The 24749-nt window shown below is 31.3% G+C and overlaps 1 protein-coding gene and 1 pseudogene across 1 annotated transcript; both read left to right on the top strand.

Moving 5' to 3' along the window:
* The window catches only part of LOC120179118, a 28197-nt pseudogene extending 7253 nt beyond the window's left edge, over nucleotides 1-20944 (top strand).
* Nucleotides 18214-20932, top strand: LOC120179117 (perakine reductase-like). The gene is made up of 7 exons (XM_039184822.1): nucleotides 18214-18306; nucleotides 18398-18565; nucleotides 19202-19405; nucleotides 19518-19690; nucleotides 19808-19901; nucleotides 20188-20341; nucleotides 20612-20932. Exons 1-7 carry the CDS (start codon nucleotides 18259-18261, stop codon nucleotides 20794-20796), a joined length of 1026 nt encoding a protein of 341 aa, XP_039040753.1. The 5' UTR covers nucleotides 18214-18258; the 3' UTR covers nucleotides 20797-20932.
* Nucleotides 20945-24749: the final 3805 nt, after the last annotated feature.

Below are 24749 nucleotides of genomic sequence, written 5' to 3'. Positions count from 1 at the left end.
AAAACATGTTAGTTTAACAAAGTTAAAATAAAAAACGTTTGTCTGCTTACCAAATTAATTGGTCTGGGAGTCAATTACGTGCGAGGAAGGTGTAACATCCCAAACTACGGGTTAGTGATCAAATTGTAAAATTTTAAAATTTGGGGGTAAAAGTAGAATAGTTGAACAGTTCAATGATTTATATGGAGATATTTTCTGAAAGTTGTTAGTAAATATTAAAGGAGACAAAGGGCAAATGAGTAATTGAACAAGGAAAAATAATTAAATAATAATTAATGGGTATTATAATACACATGTGGAGAATGATTGAAGAGATAAGCTTCCAAGCAATTCTCTTCTTCATCTTCTTCTCTTCTCCACGTGAAAGCTCAAGCAAAAGGTAAGTTTCCTAATTAGTTAATTATTTGTTAATTTAAAGGTTGGGTTTTGATCCTTATATGATAACTAAGCTTAAGGAAAGCTTAAGTTATCTTAAAATCAAAAGATAAATGAGCTATGATAGATTAAAGAAAATGGGTTTTTAAGTGAACTTTTGAATAAGAAGGTTTAAATGAATTTAGAGGATAAATTTGACTTGTCATCTATGAGAATAAGAAGTTAGAAGTGTTATAATTAAGTTTGAATAACATGGAAATTTTGGTATGATTATTGATTTCTATATGGAGAATAGAATTTTGAGGTTTAAGATGAAATAAATAGATATAAATGAGTTTAAGCATGTATATTTGAGTTAAGAAAATAAAAGGGAATGAAACTTGAAGAATTGAAGTTGAAAGAGTGAATTTTCGTGCAATGAACAGTGATTTTTGGGTAGGTGCATCGATGCATTAAGGAGTGCATCGATGCATGGATATTTCGAAGCTATTTTGTGTACCGATGCACCCATAGTGCATCGATACACTCCTAAAGGAAAATCTGAAATTTGGTTTATTAAATTAGCCTGAGTTATTAACATCAAGTTATAAGGTTTAGGCTTCTGATAATCGTCTCGAAAATTATGCTTATGTAGAAATTGAGCCTAAACAATTTCAGAACAATCAAAGAATTAGGATCGAATCAAAACAAGGCTAAGGTGAGTGCAATTTAAATTGTACTTATGTTATTGTATGTGTGACATGATTTGTATGAGTATATGCTAGTGTGATTGTGAATAGGTAGAAAGGAAACAATAGATGATATAAGAATCTATTATAAGATATATGATATGAAAATATGATAGTGTGTTATGTGAAAGAACTATGAAATATATGAGTTTATAGGTGCTACGTGATGTATACATATGTTTATGTGAAACCATGCAAAGTGATACAAGCTATGTAAACATAAGTGACATGAATTATATGAAAGTAAACTATGTGATTATGTGCACATGTGATATGTGACAAAAAATGGGAAATATGGGATTAAAAGAGAGATGATATGAATAAGTGATGTGAATATGTGAACATAAGTAAACAAGACATGATATATGTGATTACATGAGAACATGAGAAATAAGAAGCTATGTGATAAGGATATAGAGAATGAAATGAATGACATGAAAGTGTATATAGGAATATATGATATGTGAAAGCGAACCTTATATATATATGAGAAATGATATAAGATATGTGACATGAAATACATGATAAGAAGATATGATACATGACAAGAAGATAGGAAATAAAAGAGTTATGAGTTATGCATATGAGATATATGTTTACACATACATGTGGTATGTGACAGAATAGAAGGAACATGCAATTATAAGAAAAATGATATGAATACAAAAATGTTATAAATGATAATGCCCATGTTATGTAATATGTGAGCTAGTGATATAGTTAGCATGCCAAGAGTCGAGGAATTACCTATGTCTTTTGGACATATGGACAGTATACCTATGTTCTACGGAATAAATAGACAGAATTAACTATGTATTTCGGGACATATGGACAGTATACCTATGTTCTACGGAACATATGGACATAATTACCTGTCTTTCGGGACATATGGACAGTATACCTATGTTCTACGGAACATATGGACATAACTACCTATGTCTTTCAGGACATATGGACAATATACCTATGTTCTACGGAACATATGGACAAATTACCTATGTCTTTCGGGACATATGGACAGTATACCTATTTCTACGGAACATATGGACATAATTACCTATGTCTTTTGAGACATATGGACAGTATACCTATGTTCTAAGGAACATATGGACAGTTTACCTAGGTTCTTCGGGACATATGAACAGTTGCCGAGGTTCTTTATGACCTTTGGATAGGTCCTTCAGGACATTTATACGAGATGTGGTGACAACATAGTGGTGCAAAACCTCAATATTCACATACCTTAAGTTCTCAAAAGTATACATGGGCTAATACATGTTCTTTAAAGACAATAAATAACTTGATATGATATTATATGTGCTCTGTTGTAAAATGATATGGATACCCGATGGTGAGTATAGAAAGGTTCAGTATATGCTTACATGATATAAAGGAATTAATGATAATAATATGAGTACTGATAAGTATTATAAATGGTATATGCTTTTGATATTATATGATAGTATTAATTGTTTATGCATTAATATGAGTAGAGTAATATCATATGTTTTCACGCCTCATTAAGTTAACGACTTAGCGTGTGATTGTTTTACACGTAGGTTCTAAGAAGAAGAAGATTGATAAAAGTTATACAAGACAGGTCAGTTCTCCTTTCCAAAGATCAGATCAGAAAAGAAATGTATAGTATGTATTTTGTAATAAGGAAAGCGGTTGGCATGTAAATAAAGGATTAAATCCGATATGTTCTAATTGGTTTTGAAAAGTCATACGATTGAGTTTTGTAATGTTTTAAACGTGTTTATGTAAATGATAATTGTATAGTAATGAACGGTTAAATTTTTACGAGTTTTATGAACGTTTTACGAAAGTCACTGTAGCAGTGCATCGATGCACAATTTTGCTTCAAAATTTTGGTGCATCGATACACTGTAGAAATGCATCGATGCACTGTAGCACTATTCATGACACAGTTCATTAATATTTACGGTACTGTTCATACCGTATTTCATTGTTCATAAATACATTTTTATCTCAAAATTTCATACCAAACACAATTGAACATTATATGATCATATTTTCTTAATATAAGTTCAAATGTTCAGTTATTTTACAAGAATAAAGGTTTTGAAATGTCAATGTGACATCTCGGACTCGTATTTGGGTTGGGTACGGGTTGTGGTTTTACATTTAATGGTATCAGAGCTACGGTTTAGCCGATTCTAGGCTAAAAACGAAGTCAGAAGTATTTTAAAAAGTATACATGTCAATACAAAGTGGAAAATTTTCTGATATGATAGGGTAAGTAGTGTGTTGCCTTGTTAATAGAGTTAACTTGTTATGTTATATAAGATAAGTGAATACCTGAGAATTATTTATGAGATATATATGTTTATATGATATGATAAATGATATGTGAACATATGCAAATGACATATGTTATATGATATGAATTGGATGATCATATGCACACGTGATATGTGATAGAAGAAATGATATGAGCAAATGAATAAATGAGAGCTTCCAAAGTGAAGCACAAGGTGATACATCTGAAGGTAATAGCATTCAGTTACCCTGGCCAGGCAGGGAGAAGAGCGAAAACCTCAGGGAATGCCTGTATAAGATTAGAGAATGATTCATGATGTTGAGTGATATTCCGATGTGTTTTCAATTGTATACTTCGTTAACTAATAGAATGAAGGTATCAAAATATTTAAAAGAGTTATGAGCACCCGAGCTCAAGAGTGAATGTGGGGAAGGTTGTAACACCCCCAACCCGTATCCAACCCGGATACGAGTCCGAAGTGTCATATTGACTTTTCAAACATTTATTCGTATAAAATAGTGAGTAATTTAAAAACTTTGATAACATTTAACTTATTCAAAACGTTTACAAAATATATCAGAGTTCATACAATTTATATCTTTAGAATACATGCCAACTACACTCTATATACAGTACATATATTTTCTGATCTGACATTTAGTAAGGAGAACTGACCTGTCTTGCTCCGCATTACTCTTTACTCTTCTCAAAACCTACGTGTGAAACAATCACACGCTAAGTCGTTGACTTAGTGAGGCATATAAAACATATAATGTTTCATATAACATAAATCATACATAAACATATACCATCATTATCATTAAGAAACACACATAACATCATATGGTTCATGTAACACATTTCAAACCACTTACCTTTGATAACCATTTATAAACCCATCGTATACATATCACATTCAGTATGCTTGTTTAATCACTTTATTAGCCTATGTACACTAGTGAGAACTTAAGGTATGTGAGTACATTGAGGTTGTGCACACATATGCTGTCACCACAGCTCAATCAATGTCCCGAAGGACCAGTCCATAGATTCCGAAGAACCTAGGTAATCAGTCCATATGTCCCGAAGAACATAGGAAAACAGTCCATATGTCCCGAAGAACATAGGTAAACAGTCCATATGTCCCGAAGAACATAGGTAAACAGTCCATATGTCCCGAAGAACATAGGTAAACAGTCCATATGTCCCGAAGGACATAGGTAAACCCTCGACCCTTGGCATGCCAACTATACCCGTAGCTCTCATATCACATAACATGGGCATTATCATTTATAACAGTTCAAATTATTTATTCATATTCTTTCTCTTATAAACACATATCTTTTCATTTCAGTCACGTATCACATGTACGTGTAATCATTGATCTCATAATCACATGTTCCTTCTCTTCTGTCACATACCACATGTATGTGTAAACATATATCTAATATCATATGTTGCATGTAATCACATAGTCTATTTCCATGTAATTCTTTTCACTTCTCATATGATTTTATATTCATATCTCACATAACATATACAAAGCATATCATTATCTTTAGTCATGCATACATACAATCAATGTAATACAGATAATCACATATAATTATAACAACACATAATCATGTCCATGTCTTCATGCATATTACTCTAGGAAATAGACTCATCGCAAGCCTTATTTCCATTAAACACTACATATCACTAGTATGCACTCACCTTGGTCTCACTAGTCAATTCCAATCTCTTATCTTTCCCTTGATTGATCTTACTTGTCAAATGTTCTGGAATTGCTTTACGCGCAGAATCTACATAATTGTACATTTTGAGGCAATCATTAGATACCTACACCTTGTAATTGGATACTAGTAACTTAAACAAACTTATTAAACAAATATTCACATTTTTCCTTTAGGGGGAATCAGTTCCCTACTATGGGGGTATTTGATTCCCTCATGACATTCTGGAAATGTTTGTTCGTTTGAAGGGGTATCAGTTCCCCTTGAATGGGTACCGATTCCCCTTGCCCAAATATCATATTTTTAGCTCGAAAATCACTTCATTTTCAGCTCAACACTTTATACTTCACTCCCTTTAATATTCCTAATTTTCATACACATACTTAAACTCATTTATACTCCATAATCACTTCTTTAAACCCAAAATTCCATCATTTACATGACATTCAAGAATCACACTAAATTTTCAATGTGTTCTAATTCCAATTCTAACACTTCATATCTCTTAATTTAACCCTTGACAAGTCAAATTAAACTTCAAAATCTATTAACTCCTTCTATTTCAAAAATTCACTTAAAAACTCATTTTTCTTAATTTCTCATAATTTGCTAATCTTTGAGTTTTAAGCCACCTAAAGCTTTTCTTAATCTTTCTTAACATCCCAAGAATCAAAACAAGCTTTAAAACGAAAGAATTAACCAACTGAAGACCCACTTACCTTATACAAGGCTTCACGGTGGAGAGGAGGAAGAAGAAGACTCTGGAGAAATTATCTCCTTTCCCACGTTTTTATATCCCTTAAAAGAGAATAAAAAAAATCTTCTCTTAGAAAAGACCATAATACCCTTGTTATTTCCAAACTTTACCATTAAATCCAACATCAACTTTCTTCAATTAAATCCATGAACTTTTAACTTATTTCGAAATCGAGCACATAGTTTTTAAAATTTGCAATTTAGTCACTGACCCTGATTTAGGATGTTACAAATCTCCCCTCCTTAAAAGAAAATTCGTCCTCGAAATTTCACTGCATGCATTGATAAGAACATGACTGCTAATGTTCTCATGTTGTTTCCTTTACTTAATCTTTCTTTCCCTTAGTTCTTCAACTACTTTTTTTTACATCCCTTATCATGTCACTTATCATATAACCAATATCACCAGTTCTTATCACTCAAAATCATCAATCAATCAAATTCCTTATCAATCTTTAATTACCTTGCAGTAATAATGAACTTTTATTCCATCAACGATTAATTACTTCTTAAATTTCCTTAATACATATAAATTATTCTTTATTCCTCTGACTAAATCTCTTTGACCAAAAAACATAACCTTTATCACATCTGATTCTTTAAACTTTTTCCTTTCATTTCCTTATTCCATTATTCCTTTATTCATTCAAAAATCAAAATCTCCTTATACACAAATCATATATATTTTCTTTCATGCTCACATACTCTTTTCTTCTCACTTATGCTCATCTCTGATTACTAATCTTTATCATCTCTTCATAACTTTGATAATCAACACTCCTTGCACATACCTTATTCTTCATGAAGTCATTATTCAAATCATAATACACACATACTTGACTTCCTTCAAACATATTACTCCTTTACTCTTTCCAGTCGAACTAACTCAGCATTAATTTATTTGACTCATTCAATTCACATTCTTACTCATTCACAATGCAATTCCTAGGTTCAAACTCAGGCATTACAATTTCCTTTATCTTATAAATCAATCATCAATGCACCTATATCACTTGATCCTTTTTAAATAATTCTACTTTACCTATTTTCTAGCAGAACTTTTAATCCAATCCATTACTTTCCCTTCTGACTTAACTTCATATTCATTCTTAACTCCTTATTTAATCATCTAGTACCAGACTCTACTATTCAAGCGTATCTGTCTTTCATCAAGTTTTGATCCTTTTCTATGGAATACAACTAATTCAAACCGAGTCTGTAATTGACAATCATAATCTATGTCTCTCTTCGATAATGTCGATTTTTATGAGATATGAATTCTCTTAATTCTTCTGAGATCTCTCTAGATCTTTAATACAATTCATCACTTCTTGAAAAGAACAATTTTAACATGAATAATATTATTTTCGTCTAGGCACAAACCCTCCATACCTCACACATACATCATTTTTTCCTTCAAATAACTTAACAATAATTTCTTCGACTTATCAAACTACATTCATATCCCTACACGTTACGGTTCCTCTGTTTTCAAACTTAAGCATTCTAACTTTCTCTATCTTATAAACTGATTGCTGATATATATATTGATGCTTAAACTTTTCTATTACTTTATAACTTTCCTTAACCATATGAATCCTTATCTCCTTCACTACATCACATTTACATGGTCGAGATACACAACTATATCCATATCCGTTTCATATTCGGTTAACTTATCTTAATAATATCTTCAAATCCTTTAATTTCAATACACTTTTCGTCACATAAACTGGTTAGCCAACGCTAACTCTTTTCATCTAGAATGCAAACCCTTATAATATCCACATTTTGCTTATACCCAGTACTATCTCTTTGTTTCAAATTCATCACACTAATTGCATTTATCTTATAAACTGGTCACTGATTCACTTATTCTTGAACTCTTCTACAATTCTAGCCACATACTTAGATCTTTTAGTGACACTTTCATTCACCATATTTTATCTTATCTACGTAGTAACGAAACTTCTCAATTTAATTTCTCATCTTTGGAGAAATGAACACCTTCTAGCATTATCTTCATATCATTTATCCAAAGGTCTGTAGCAACAGAACCTTTCTCAAATTCACCCTTGAACTCGGGTGCACTTAACTCTATTCGATACATTCATTCTATGAGTTAACAAAGTATACAATTTAAAACACATCGGAATATCATTCAACATCATGAATCATTCTCTAATCTTATACAGGCATTCCCTGAGGTTTTCGCTCTTCTCCCTGCCTGGCCAGGGCAGGTGGATGCTATTACCTTCAGGTCTATCGCCTTGTGCTTCACTTTGGAAGCTCTCATATATTCATGTACTCATATCCTTACTTTTATCACATATCACGTGTGCATATGATCATCCAATTCATATCATATAACGTATGTCATCTGTATATGTTCACATATCATCTATCATATTATATAAACATATATATATATATATATATCATAACTCATTCTCAGTATTCACTTATCTTATATAACATAAAAATTTAACTCTATTAACAAGACAACACACTCCTTACCCTATCAGATCAAAATTTTTTTTCACTTTGTGTTGGCATATACACTTTTTAAAACACTTTCGACTTCTTTTTTAGCCTAGAATCGGCTAAACCGTAGCTCTGATACCATTAAATGTAACACCCCCAACCCGTATCCGACCCGGATACGAGTCCGAAGTGTCACATTGACTTTTCAAACATTTATTCGTATAAAATAGTGAGTAATTTAAAAACTTTGATAACATTTAACTTATTCAAAACGTTTACAAAATATATCAGAGTTCATACAATTTATATCTTTAGACTACATGCCAACTACACTCTATATACAGTACATATATTTTCTGATCTGACATTTAGTAAGGAGAACTGACCTGTCTTGCTCTGCATTACTCTTTACTCTTCTCGAAACCTACGTGTGAAACAATCACACGCTAAGTCGTTGACTTAGTGAGGCATATAAAACATATAATATTTCATATAACATAAATCATACATAAACATATACCATCATTATCATTAAGAAACACACATAACATCATATGGTTCATGTAACACATTTCAAACCACTTACCTTTGATAACCATTTATAAACCCATCGTATATATCACATTCAGTATGCTTGTTTAATCACTTTATTAGCCCATGTACACTAGTGAGAACTTAAGGTATGTGAGTACATTGAGGTTGTGCACACATATGATGTCACCACAGCTCGATCAATGTCCCGAAGGATTAGTCCATAGATTCCGAAGAACCTAGGTAATCAGTCCATATGTCCCGAAGAACATAGGCAAACAGTCCATATGTCCCGAAGAACATAGGTAAACAGTCCATATGTCCCGAAGAACATAGGTAAAAAGTCCATATGTCCCGAAGAACATAGGTAAACAGTCCATATGTCCCGAAGGACATAGGTAAACCCTCGACCCTTGGCATGCCAACTATACCCCTAGCTCTCATATCACATAACATGGGCATTATCATTTATAACAGTTCACATTATTTATTCATATTCTTTCTCTTATAAACACATATCTTTTCATTTCAGTCACGTATCACATGTACGTGTAATCATTGATCTCATAATCACATGTTCCTTCTCTTCTGTCACATACCACATGTATGTGTAAACATATATCTAATATCATATGTTGCATGTAATCACATAGTCTATTTCCATGTAATTCTTTTCACTTCTTATATGATTTTATATTCATATCTCACATAACATATACAAAGCATATCATTATCTTTAGTCATGCATACATACAATCAATGTAATACATATAATCACATATAATTATAACAACACATAATCATGTCCATGTCTTCATGCATATTACTCTAGGAAATAGACTCATCGCAAGTCTTATTTCCATTAAACACTACATATCACTAGTATGCACTCACCTTGGTCTCACTAGTCAATTCCAATCTCTTATCTTTCCCTTGATCGATCTTACTTGTCAAATGTTCCGGAATTGCTTTACGTGCAGAATCTACATAATTGTACATTTTGAGGCAATCATTAGATACCTACACCTTGTAATTGGATACTAGCAACTTAAACAAACTTATTAAACCAATATTCACATTTTTCCTTTAGGGGGAATCGGTTCCCTACTATGGGGTATCGATTCCCTCATGACATTCTGGAAATTTTTGTTCGTTTGAAGGGGTATCGGTTCCCCTTGAATGGGTACCGATTCCCCTTGCCCAGAAATCATATTTTTAGCTCGAAAATCACTTCATTTTCAGCTCAATACTTTATACTTCACTCCCTTTAATATTCCTAATTTTCATACACATACTTAAACTCATTTCTACTCTATAATCACTTCTTTAAACCCAAAATTCCATCATTTACATGGCATTCAAGAATCACACTAAATTTTCAATGTGTTCTAATTCCAATTCTAACACTTCATATCTCTTAATTTAACCCTTAACAAGTCAAATTAAACTTCAAAATCTATTAACTCCTTCTATTTCAAAAATTCACTTAAAAACTCATTTTTCTTAATTTCTCATAACTTGCTAATCTTTGAGTTTTAAGCCACCTAAAGCTTTCCTTAATCTTTCTTAACATCCCAAGAATCAAAACAAGCTTTAAAACGAAAGAATTAACCAACTGAAGACCCACTTACCTTATACAAGGCTTCACGGTGGAGAAGAGGAAGAAGAAGACTCTGGAGAAATTATCTCCTTTCCCACGTTTTTATATCCCTTAAAAGAGAATAAAAAAAATCTTCTCTTAGAAAAGACCATAATACCCTTGTTATTTCCAAACTTTACCATTAAATCCAACATCAACTTTCTTCAATTAAATCCATGAACTTTTAACTTATTTTGAAATCGAGCACATAGTTTTTAAAATTTGTAATTTAGTCACTGACCCTGATTTAGGATGTTACAAAGGTTCTGTTGTTACAGACCTTTGGATAAATGATATGAAGATAATGTTAGAAGGTTTTCATTTCTCCAAAGTGGTGAAGTTAAATTGAGAGATTTAATTATTACATGGATAAGATAGAATATGGTGAACAAATATCACCATAAGAACGTTAAAAGATCAAATGACGTGGTTAGAATTTGTAGAAGAGTTCAATAATAAGTGCATCAGTGATACGTTTATAAGATGAATGAAATCAGAAATATGGATTTGAAATAAAGGGATAGTATTATGTATAAGCATTAGTGTGGACATGATAAGGGTTTATACTATAGAAGAAAGAGTTAGCATTAGCTAATAAGATTACATGATGAAAAATGTGTTGATTATATGAATGTGATATAGTGAAGGAAATGAAGATTCATATAGTTGAGTAAAGCTAAGGATTGATAAGAAGAGTTTATGAATAAGTATTTGTATAAAATTAAGGAAGAAAGTATCAGTACAAGAGATGGTAAAGGAAGAGGTTCTGTATAAATAAAGAGAATTATCAAAGTTACAAAGATGCGATGAAGATCGATAATCAGTAATAAGTATAAGCGATATGATAAGAGTATGAGAGTCTGAAGAAAAGATATGATATATGTTACAAGGAGATTTTGATTTATGGTGGAGTAAAAGATAAGGAAATTAAATGGAAAAAGAAAATTAAAGGGTTAATTATGATAAAGGTTATATGGAAGTGTAGACGACAAGTTTGATATAGAAATACGAAAAGTATGCAAGGTGATGAAAAAAATTGTTTAATTTTATAAAGTATATGTTTAATCACAGTTGAATAAGATTTAAAGTTGTATTTTGGTCAAATGATGATGGAATAAGAATTTGGTTAATGTTATGAGGAATTAGAGATGGATTTATGATATTGAGTAATGGAAATGGATGTTACTATTTATGTGATAAGTGACATGATATGAAGGTATAAAGAAAAATACAGAATCGAAGGAGAAAAAGACAGAAATTGATGAGGTTAATGGTTACTGTTTATATGATAAACTACAGTAGATGAATGAATAAAAGAAAAAGTTAGTTGAAGAACTAAATGAAGGAAAGAGTAAGTAAAGGAGACAACATAAGAACATTAGGAGATATGTTCTTATCAATATGTGAAATGAAAATTCGAGGACAAATTTTCTTAAAACAACAACAACAACAACAACAACAAAACCCTATTCCCATATGCAATGAGGTAAGGGGGAGGTGGGGTAGTAGGCTGCCCCCAACGCCAGATTAAGAGCAACTTCCGTGGAAGACCTCCGGCAGTAAGAAAATTAAAAATAAAGATAAATACAATGCCTGCATAAATAAATCAATAAATACATAGTTGTTAGTAAATATTAAAGGAGACAAAGGGCAAATGAGTAATTGAACAAGGAAAATAATTAAATAATAATTAATGGGTATTATAATACCCATGTGGAGAATTATTGAAGAGATAAGCTTCCAAGCAATTCTCTTCTTCATCTTCTTCTCTTCTCCATGTAAAAGCTCAAGCAAAAGGTAAGTTTCCTCATTAGTTGATTATTTGTTAATTTAAAGGTTGGGTTTTGATCCTTTGATGATAACTAAGCTTAAGGAAAGTTTAAGTTATCTTAAAATCAAAAGATAAAGGGTTATGATAGATTAAAGAAAATGGGGTTTTAAGTGAAATTTTGAATAAGAAGGTTTAAATGAATTTGGAGGATAATTTGACTTGTCATCTATGAGAATAAGAAGTTAGAAGTGTTAGAATTAAGTTTGAATAACATGGAAATTTTGGTATGATTATTGATTTCTATATGGAGAATAGAATTTTGAGGTTTAAGATGAAATAAATAGATAGAAATGAGTTTAAGCATGTATATTTGAGTTAAGAAAATGAAAGGGAATGAAACTTGAAGAATTGAAGTTGAAAGAGTGAATTTTCGTGCAATGAACAGTGATTTCTGGTAGGTGCATTGATGCATTAAAGGGGTGCATCGATGCATGGATATTTCAAAGCTATTTTGTGTACCGATGCACCTATAGTGCATCGATACACTCCAAAAGGAAAAGCTGAAATTTGTTTTATTAAATTAGCCTGAGTTATTAACATCAAGTTATAAGGTTTAGGCTTCTGATAATTGTCTCAGAAATTATGCTTATGTAGAAATTGAGCCTAAAAAAGTTTCGGAACAATCAAAGAATTAGGATCGAATCAAAGCAAGGCTAAGGTGAGTGAAATTTAAATTATACTTATGTTATTGTATGTGTGACATGATTTGTATGAGTATATGCAAGTGTGATTGTGAATAGGTATAAAGGAAACAAGAGATGATATAAGAATCTATTATAAGATATATGATATGAAAATATGATGGTGTGTTATGTGAAAGAACTATGAAATATATGAGTTTATAGGTGCTATGTGATGTATACATATGTTTATGTGAAACCATGCAAAGTGATACAAGCTATGTGAACATAAGTGACATGAATTATATAAAAGTAAAATTTTTGATTATGTGCACATGTGATATGTGACAGAAAAGGGGAAATATGGGATTAAAAGAGAGATGATATGAATAAGTGATGTGAATATGTGAACATAAGTAAACAAGACATGATATATGTGCTTACATTAGAACATGAGAAATAAGAAGCTATGCGATAAGGATATAGAGAATGAAATGAATGACATGAAAGTGTATATAGGAATATGTGATATGTGAAAGTGAACACACACACACACACACACACACACACACACATATATATATATATATATATGAATATGAGAAATGATATAAGATATGTGACATGAAATACATGATAAGGAGATATGATAAATGATAAGAAGATACGAAATAAAAGAGTTATGAGTTATTCATATGAGATATATGTTTACACATAAATGTGGTATGTGACAGAATAGAAGGAACATGCAATTATAAGAAAAATGATATGAATACAAAAATGTTATAAATGATAATGCCCATGTTATGTAATATGTGAGCTAGTGATATAGTTAGCATGCCAAGAGTCGAGGAATTACCTATTTTTTTGGGACATATGGATAGTATACCTATGTTCTACGGAACATATGGACATAATTACCTATGTCTTTCGGGATATATGGACAGTATACCTATGTTCTACGGAACATATGGACAGAATTACCTATGTCTTTCGGGACATATGGATAGTATACCTATGTTTTACGAAACATATGGACATAATTACCTATGTCTTTCGGGACATATGGATAGTATACCTATGTTCTACGGAACATATGGACAGAATTACCTATGTCTTTCGGGACATATTGACAGTATACCTTTGTTCTAAGGAACATATGGACAGTTTACCTAGGTTCTTTGGGACCTATGGACAATTGCCGAGGTTCTTTATGACCTCTGGATAGGTCCTTTGGGACATTTATACGAGATGTGGTGACAGCATAGTGGTGCAAAACCTCAATGTACTCACATACCTTAGTTCTCAAAAGTATACATGGGCTAATACATGATCTTTAAAGACAATAAATAACTTGATATGATATTATGTGTGCTCTGTTGTAAAATGATATGGATGCCCGATGGTGAGTATAGAAAGGTTCAGTATATGCTTACATGATATAAAGGAATTAGTGATAATAATATGAGTACTGATAAGAATTATAAATGGTATATGCTTTTATATGATATGATAGTATTAATTGTTTATGCATTAATATGAGTAGAGTAATATCATATGTTTTCATGCCTCATTAAGTTAATGACTTAGCGTGTGATTGTTTTACACTTAGGTTCCGAGAAGAGGAAGATTGATAAAAGTTATGCAAGACAGTCCAATTCTCCTTTCCAAAGATCAGATCAGAAAAGAAATGTATAGTATGTATTTTGTAATAAGAAAAGTGGTTGGCATGTAAATAAAGGATTAAATCCGATATGTTCTAATTGGTTTTGAAAAGTCATACGATTGAGTTTTGTAATGTTTTAAACGTGTTATGTAAATGATAATTGTATAGTAATGAACGGTTAAATTTTTACGAGTTTTATGAACGTTTTACGAAAGTCACTATAACAGTGCATCAATGCACTATAGCAGTGCATCAATGCACAATTTTGCTTCGAAATTTTGGTTCATCGATATACTGTAGCACTATTCATGTCACTGTTCATAAATATATTTTTATCTCAAAATTTCATACCAAACACAATTGAACAGTATATGATCGTATTTTCTTAATACATGTTCAAATGTTTAGTTATTTTACAAGAGTAAAGGTTTTGAAATGTCAATGTGACATCTCGGACTCGTATCCGGGTCGGGTACGAGTTGGGGTGTTACAGAAGGATTAGCACCTCACAACCCCCTTTCGGTATTGTATATGTTAATATATTCAAAGCGACATCATTTATACAACACGTATGCTTTGAATATATATGTTGTATAAATGGTGTCGCTTAGATCGTGATAAATCTCGTGATCAAAGCGAATCGAAAGCGAAGGATTGTGGTGTTGTCCTGAAAATAAAATAAAATGATTTAATTTGAGATCCCAAAAAAATCCTGCTTATACTTTAAAAATGAGAAAGAACAAAAAAAAACGACCATAAATCTCAAAATTAAAATGATTAGAAGAGAAAAGATAAATAAAAATGATAACCAAATAAAATACAATAAATTTTTAAAAAATTTAAGGGCCTTGATCAGAATAGACCTTAACCAAACGAAACCTGAGAATAAAAAAAAAGGTAAGTTAGATTGAAGGCTAAAATTAAAGGCTAAACGCAAATTAAAATAAATTAGGATAAATATAAAAAAGGACCAATCTAAAATAAAAATAAAATTGAATGACTAAGTTAAATAATCAACAATAGTAAAATGATCAGAATCAAATTAATGCAGAAAGTTTGAGGATCGAGGGAATGATTTTCCCAAACTTCTTCAAAATAGGTGGGTTACACATAGGGGTGAGCAAAACTCTACTCGACTCGAAAAATCGATTTTTTCGACTCGACTCAATTCGAAAAAACTCGACTCAAATGACTTTGAGTTTTAATTTTATAAACTCGACTAGAAAAAAATTCAAGTTCAAATAGAGTTGTAAAATACAACTCGAATAACTCGAAATTTTTAGTAATTAGTGGATGAATTTTCAAGTTTGAGTCATGTTCCTCAATTCTGTATGATATATGTATATCACACATGAAATAAATATATATGTATTGTATTTTTTTTAATCAAAAATCACATAGGAATGGATTATTATATATATATGTATTGTATATGATCATAAAAAACTATTTAAATTGAAATCAAATAATATCATAATATTATAAATATTGATAATTAAATTTAAACACAAACTCGAAAATTCGACTCGAATCGACTCGAATTTTATAAACTCGACTAGACTCGACTCGAAAAAAATTTCAAGTCAACTCCGAGCTGTAAAATAAGACTCATCAACTCGAATAATTTAAAATTTTTTGACTCGACTCGATCGAACTCTCACCCCTAGTTACACCCTGGGGCCTAGCAAACTCTTTCAATTAATTTGAGAACCAAAATTAAAAGGTTTAATGCCCAAATTATATCTTTTGTGCTAAATAAATGCCTATTTTTTTGTCCATCCGGGACCTAAAATTACAAACGTTAGTACTTTAGGTGCCCGAGCCATCAACGCCGTTAATTTTGACCATTATGTAACATGTGTCACAACCTGATAATTTTAAAATTTATTTTTGAAAAAAACATATTAAAAAAAGTATTATATTTATAAAAAACTATGCTTTTCTTATATTATAAAACAATCATAAAATCTCAAATCCTAACTTTAATTCGACATCGTCGCCATTTCCGGCCACAACTACCGTCGCGACATAGTCCTTGTCATCACCATAGTTATATGTTGTTGTATTTGTCACCGATTTACCATCAGAATCGTGTGGGATCACAATTTTCATCATAGGGTTTGCGGAATTTAAAACGTCGATTGTAGTCGATCGGTCACGATTTCATAGGGGTTTTGGTCACTGAGGGGAGGGGAGGAGAGGTCGGGTGGAGCTTCTTCGACGACAAAGGATGGCGGTCGGTGCGGGTTTAGAGGTTGAAATTAAGATTTTTAAAGTTTAGGGGTTATTTTGAAATTTATGTATTTTATTTTTAGAAAAATATATAATTTTATTTTTTAATTTTATATAAAAATTTTAGAATTATGAGATTGTGATAGGGAAAACTAATATCATTATCGGTCTGAGCACTTAAAATAGTAACGTTTATAAAATTAGACACTCTAATGAAAAAAAACGTTGGCACTTATTTTAAAAGAAAAAGGCATAGTTTGGCACTTATTGGATATAATAATTGGATATGAAATTAAATAAAAGTAGTATTTTACTGATGATTTCGATTTGGCAATTGGTTGCCATGATTATTTATATATGACACATTGGTTTTAAGGTTATGTGATAAGAAGATGATATTTATTGAATTGATTTTACAAGTTTAATTATTTTTATGACGAAGTATATTATACAGAGTATTTATATCGTTTTCATATTTTAAATTATTTTATTTGAGTTATAATGTCTCACCAAGTATTATTTAGCGTGTGATGATTTTACGTGTAGGTAAAGAAAAGGATAAGGGCGTGAAGTGAGGAGCAACACGAGCATCATTTTTTGGGAAATCATACCAACATACAGTACTAGTAAGACATCTATGATGTTATTTTGGCTTCTTAGTGTCATATATATTATGAATGTTTTGATTACCCTAATAAATTAGTTATAAACTAGTTTGTAATAGTAAATTAGAACAACTTTAATAAAGTTAATAATAGATAAAAGTAGTAATATGAACAAATAATATTTTATTAAATTATGCTTTAAAAGTTAATTGGTTGATTTTTGAATTAGGCAGTTTTACTTTAATATGAAATCGTATTGAATTGTCTAGTTACAGCTTAAAATCAAATTTAAATTTAATATTAAAATATTATATTATGATTTTAGGTGATTATTTAAATTAGTTTTAATAAATAAATTGTAAATTTTAAATAAAGTTTTTTTTAGTAATTTTCATATACGAAATATTATAAGTAATTAAAGTAACATGTTTAATTCGTATTTGAATAATGGGAGTAATTTCCATTGGCGCTTAGCAAAAATTTGAAACAATATTTAGTCTTCCAACGTTAGTGTGTGTTTCTCGGGTAGCACATTACAAGAACATTTAACACTTTTTTTTTTTACCATTCTTTGCCTCATTTTCAAATATTTAATTATTTTTTAAATGCATATTGTTCAGTTACGGAATTAGTCAAAAATAGTACGTATGGGCTGACATGTTTAGTGGCGTCACAAAGTTGACAAATAATTTTTAATGGAAAGTTTTCTGTTGTTAAATAATCAGGAAATCCTCCACTGCAAAACTCAGATAACAGAGAAGGAAACAAAAGATGGCTATTCATATTCCTCGTGTGAAACTTGGAACTCAAGGACTCGAGGTCTAGATTCTGTTCTTCTTTATATCATCATATAAACACATATTAGAATAAGAACACGGTATTAAAAACCGCTCATTATTCTTGCTTGCAGGTTTCGAAGTTGGGTTTTGGATGTATGCGTCTGTCAGGATTTTACCATGGTTCGGTGTCGGATGAAGTTGGCATATCTATCATTAAGCACGCATTCGAAAGAGGAATCACTTTCTTCGATACAGCCGACATGTATGGCCGTACAACTAACGAAGTCCTGGTCGGGAAGGTAAACAATCTTTTAGTACAACACTCATGTTTACTAGACGTTCGACGATATGCGTGAGAGAGAGTTTTCTTAGTATATCGAATCTGAACGGTTTTATGTCTTCCTTGTTATTCCTGGGTAGTTAAATACAGTGGTAGATTTAGAAATATTTTAAGTAGATTATACATATAATATTTTAATTATTACATTTATTCCGTTTTTATCACGCAATTATTATATTTTAAAATCATATATAATATTATATTTTGATTTTATTTTTGTCACTCATAGTTTAAAAGGTAACAGAATTATGAACGTGATATTTTTTAATTATAATTACCTCATGATAACACATCATTATCACTGTTAAAGTTTTAACGGTGGGTGTTCGGAATGAAATTAAAACATAACACTATGTATGATTTTGAAGCAAAAAAAAAATTAATAACCAAAATAGAGCAAAAATGATAGTTTAGTACTAAACTTGTAATTTACACAAATATTTTTTAAGATGGATGCATACATTAACAAAATAAATTTTTTGAATGATACTGACACAAATTTTTTTTTAAGATGAATACTATCACTAAAATAGATTATTAAATAAAAAAAATTCAGATTTTAACTAAAGAATTTGGGAAACCGTTTTTTTTGCAGGCATTGAAGCATCTACCGCGAGAGAAGGTGCAGTTGGCTACGAAATTCGGCATCGTAAGCATGGGACCACATGGCCTCGTTGTCAATGGCACTCCTGAATATGTGCGTTCTTCCATTGAGGGTAGCCTTAAACGACTTGGCGTGGATTACATTGATCTTTACTATATAATCAGAGTTGACACCAACACTCCTATAGAGGATACTGTAAGTATTGCGTATGATACTTATTCGAATACTTGGGTATGATACTTATTCGAATACTTGGGTATGATACGTATTCGAATACTTATATTTCTATTTATTTTATATATGATAGATGGAAGAACTGAAGAAGTTGGTGGAAGAAGGAAAAATAAAGTATATCGGTATATCTGAAGCTAGCCCCGACACCGTAAGGAGGGCACATGCTGTTCATCCCATAACTGCTTTGCAAATCGAGTGGTCACTCTGGACTCGTGATGTTGAGGAAGAAATAGTTCCCCTTTGCAGGTTTTTCTTCTACCTTAATCATCAAAACTTTAATGTTATCCGGATTCGGATATGGATATGTGTTCAATATGGAAATATTCAAATATTTTAAAGCTTTTCATATACTCAACAATGTAGGGAACTTGGAATTGGGATTGTTCCATATTGTCCCCTTGGTGCTGGTTTCTTTGCCGGAAAAGCAAACGAGGCTATCTCTGAAAATAGTAATCTGGTATGGAAACTCACCTTATTGTGGCTTTAACCTACACTTTACTAAGTGTTTTGTGAGTGCTCGATATAAATATTTGTTTGACACAAATACACTCCATTTTTCTTCTAAGTTCCTTTTTTTTTTCATTTAAATGGAGGATCATACCCTCATAGGTCATATCTATAATTCTATACATATATTCGAATTTTATTCTATGTTTTTTTTTCATTTCCCCTTTTTCTGTTTTAGAATCTTGTACAATGTCAAATAGTTTGATTAACTGCTTACAAATGTCTACTTTTTAAAGACATTATTCCCAAGGTTTCAAGGAGAAAACTTGGAAAAAAACAGGATCTTATATTTGAAAGTAGAGAAGTTGGCTGAAAAGTATGGATGTACAACAGCACAACTTGCACTTGCCTGGGTTCTTCATCAAGGGGATGATGTTGTCCCTATTCCTGGTAAGTCACATTCAATCATTTTTAACTTCGAATCCGTGGTGTCAAACATGGACATGCTATGTTACCAGGATTTTAGTACAAGTGTTGGACACTGAGATGATTATGTGCGAATTTGTCCCACTATTTTCATGTAAGTTTAGAAAACTTAAAGAAAATGAAGAGTCAGAATAACATAACAACATGCAGATATATTCAACTAGGATTAAATGACCAGAAAAATCTTGAACCAAAAAGGATCATAGTCTAACACTTACTTTTTCACTTGTGCAGGAACAACCAAGATAAAAAATCTAGATAGCAACATAGAATCGATGAAAGTGAAGCTGACAAAAGAGGATCTGAAAGAAATTTCAGATGCGATCCCAATCCATGAAGTTGCAGGGGCTTCTATTCCAGATTTTTTAACCAGTTTCACTTGGAAAACTGGCAATACCCCACCAAAGAAAACCACCTAGGCTAGCTGATTTAAAACAATATTGTGTTTTGGTGATTGGATTTCCCAGGAAACCGCAGCCAATGAAACTGTCTTGATGAGTTATCAAGGTATTCGATTGCCATTAATGGGGAGTTGAGAAAGAGCCGATGCCTGTATTACCCAAATAAAACAACTTTCTCTTGGTCGTCTGTGAAACTGCAATCACTCTGTGTCGTGTTTCTATTTATTTTAATTAATTTTGTGTTCCGTTTTAGAAAGTCTTGTCTAAGTTCCTTCATGTTTTACTTGAATAAATAAAATTTTACCTATTCTTAGTGTGTTTTTATTGAAAAAATAATATTATTTTGGGTAAAGTATACAAATGGTACTTCAGCTATTGGGCGTGCAACTTTGTTGAGTCATTCGATAATTAAAATTTACAAAATGGTTATTCGACTATAAGACGCTATTTTATTGAATCTTCCGACAATTAAAAGTTACAAAATGATTATCCAACAATTCATATGTTCCAATCTCCCAATTTTCTTTTAAAATGTTGACAATCGTCTGAGTTAGACATTATAATATTTTCAAGCACTATCTTGACGTCATAATCCTTCTGTTAGAAATACTGTAATACCCTAAATATTAGGTCGGAGACTAAACTAAAAAAATTACAAATTTAAGATTTATTTGAATAATTGGTAAAAGATGAGAAAATGATTTGGAATAGTGTTTTGAACTAAATTGTAGCAATAGATGAATTAAGAGGACATTTTGGTCCTTTAAGGGGAAAATGAATTTTAAATTCAGTTTCTAGAAAGTATTAAAGAAAGGGGAAAAGGGAGTTTAGGGAGAAAAAGACCATCTCTCTCTTTTCTTCTTCTTCCCGGAAATATCTCTCCCTCATAGCAAAGGTAAAATTTTAATTGGTTAGTGTTTCCTTTCGATTATGGTTGGTTCTTGCAAACTTAAGTGTTATGTAAGATTAAAGAAATGATATATTTGATTAAAACTAAGTTATGAATGAGATATTAGGGATTGAAGAAAATGGGTTTGTAAGTGATATGTGAAAATAGGAGTGTTTATGGATGTTTACTGGTAGATTTGACTTGTCAAAGGGGTATATGAGAGATAAGAAGCATTGGATAGGATTAAGAACACATCAGAAAAAGTGGTGTGATTCTTAGAATTGAATGATCTTGGATGATGTTAGATGTTTTAAGAAACAAAATGAAGAAAAAATAGTTTGGTTAATTAAAGAAGAGTTTGATAGTATTGTATGGTGTAAGTATAACAAAATTTGACCCAATTTATGTAAAAATCGGGTTGAAAACTAGAAAATCTGGGCAAGGGTATCGATACTGATAGAACAATACTGATACTATAGGCTAAAATGTGAGGAAATAGGTCAGTAGTATCGATACTGATTCAATCAGTATCATACCAACTAGGTAGCATCGATACCATGGTAAGGTCATCGATACCAGGAAAACATTGAATCTAAAATTGGTATCAATACCAGAAGGGGTATCGGTACCATAGTATGGTAGTATCGATACCATGGTAAGGGTATCGATAACAGGCAACATCGAAACTAAAATTGGTATCGATACCAAAAGGAGGTATCGATACCACATTATAGAAGTATCGGTACCAGGGTAGTGGTACCGATACTATTGAGCTTGAAACCACCTATAAGGTTAAAATTGTTATAGAAATTAGATAATGATATTTTGAATATTGTTAAAGTACAAGGTTAAGGAGTATACTAACATTTGGGTATGATACATGCTTTAATGGATGCTTGAGTAGATTGGAACCAAGCTTCGGAGAAGAACAAAACTAAGGGTGAAGGAAAAATACTGGAGTAATCAGCCTTACGTTTTGGATATAGCAAGGAAAGTCAGGTGAGTGCATTTAATTATGTACGTACATGCTACAATAGTAATAGTATAGAAATTATTAATGTATGTATGTTTATTACCAAATGACACTAAGTGTGCAAAATGTTAAGAAATTCATACTAAGTGTATGAATTTCCGTATTGGGTACTTTGTGTGCTAAAATATTAAGAAATTTATACTAAGTGTATGAATTTCTGTATGGCCACTATGTGTGCGAAATAAGAAATTAATATCAATTGTACGAATTTTCGTATGGGAAATATATGTGAAATTGTCAGAAGTTTTAATAAGAAAGTGAATTGTCGTAATTGTAGTGGATGAGTAATCCATGTAAATTATAGTAAGATTGTGGTATTAATGCATTGGTATTATGGGTATAAATCATAGAATGTATAATGATTGAAGAGGTTAATTGATATTGAATGACTATTATAGTAGAGGCTGCTCTAAAGCAAAAGAATAATAGCAACTGTGCATTTGACAGAAAGGTGTCATTTATGCCAGTTAGAGGAAAGGATAAGTGCCTTTGAGGCCTAACTGTGCATTGGCAGAAAGATGTCAATTATGCCAATTAGATGAACGGTTAAATACCGTTGAGTAAAAGAATAATAGCCTAACTGTGCATTTGACAGAAAGGTGTCATTTATGCTAGTTAGATGAAAGGCTAAGTGCCTTTGAGCCTAACTTGCATTTGACAGAAAGGTGTCATTTATGCTAGTTAGATAAAAGACTATGTGCCTTTGAGGCCTAACTGTGCAATTGGTAGAAAGGTGTCAATTATGTCAATTATATTAACGGTTAAATATCGTTGAGTAAAATAGTAATAGCCTAACTGTATAATTAGCAGAAAGATGTCAATTATGCCAGTTAGATGAACGGTTAAATACCGTTGAGTAAAAGAATAATTGCCTAATTGTGCATTTGACAGAAAGGTGTCATTTATGCCAGTTAGATGAAAGGCTAAGTGCCTTTGAAGCCTAACTGTGCATTTGACAGAAATGTGTCATTTATGCCAGTTAGATAAAAGGCTAAGTGCCTTTGAGGCCTAACTGTGCAATTGGCAGAAAGGTGTCAATTATGCCAGTTAGATGAACAATTAAATACCATTGAGTAAAAGAATAATAGCCTAACTTTGCAATTGGCAGAAAGGTGTCAATTATGCCAGTTAGAAAAACGGTTAAATGCCATTGAGTAAAAGAATAATAGTCTAACTGTGCAATTGGCAGAAAGGTGTCAATTATGACAGTTAGATAAACAGTTAAATACCATTGAGTAAAAGAATATTAGCCTAACTGTGCAATTGCAGAAAAGTGTCAATTATGCCAGTTAGGTGAACAGTTAAACATTGTTGAGTAAAAAATAATCGATTAGTTGTGTATTTGACAGAAAAGTGTCAAATATGCAAGTTAAATGAAAAGCTAAATACTTTGAAGTAAAAGAATAAAGGAATTATAATGTAATGTGATATAAATGGTATATAAGTGATATGAAAGGATGATATATATATTTATATATATAATGTACAACAATGCATAACTAGTATGAAGAGATGTTATAAAGGAAAACATAAACAGAGCATAATGGGCATGAAAGGATACCCAAATGAAAATACAAAAAGATGTATTAACAGTATTTAAGGTGCCGTCATAATAATTATAAAAGATACGTGATCAATTAGCACCTTGGTGCAATACATGTATAGTACTTCCACATTTAATGTACGCAGGGAAAATAAAGAATAAAGGGGAAAATATAAAAAGGATAAGTATGATGAACATACTAAGAATAATTTGCATGATGTTATGCAAGAATTATGGTTTAACTGAGGAGGTTTTAACTGGTCCTTATGAATAATGAAATTAAATTATTATTCAGTATTTATAAGATATTGCCGTATAATTGTAATGTCCTTGCAGTTTTATGTCTCACTAAGTATACTTAACGTGTTTATTTCACGTGTAGGTAAAGACAAAGATTAGTGCGTAAGGAGTGTAGCAGTAGCAACAACTTTCATCAATTAAAGGTTGACTCATCATTAATATTATGACAATCTTATTCAATTTAAGAACTTAATTGGCATGTAATT

Source organism: Hibiscus syriacus, unplaced genomic scaffold (assembly GCF_006381635.1).
Source record: "Hibiscus syriacus cultivar Baekdansim isolate YM2019G1 unplaced genomic scaffold, ASM638163v2 tig00112402_pilon, whole genome shotgun sequence".
Lineage (NCBI taxonomy): Eukaryota > Viridiplantae > Streptophyta > Magnoliopsida > Malvales > Malvaceae > Hibiscus > Hibiscus syriacus.
The sequence above is the reverse complement of the archived record's forward strand: the minus strand, read 5'-3'. Positions and strand labels throughout refer to the sequence as shown.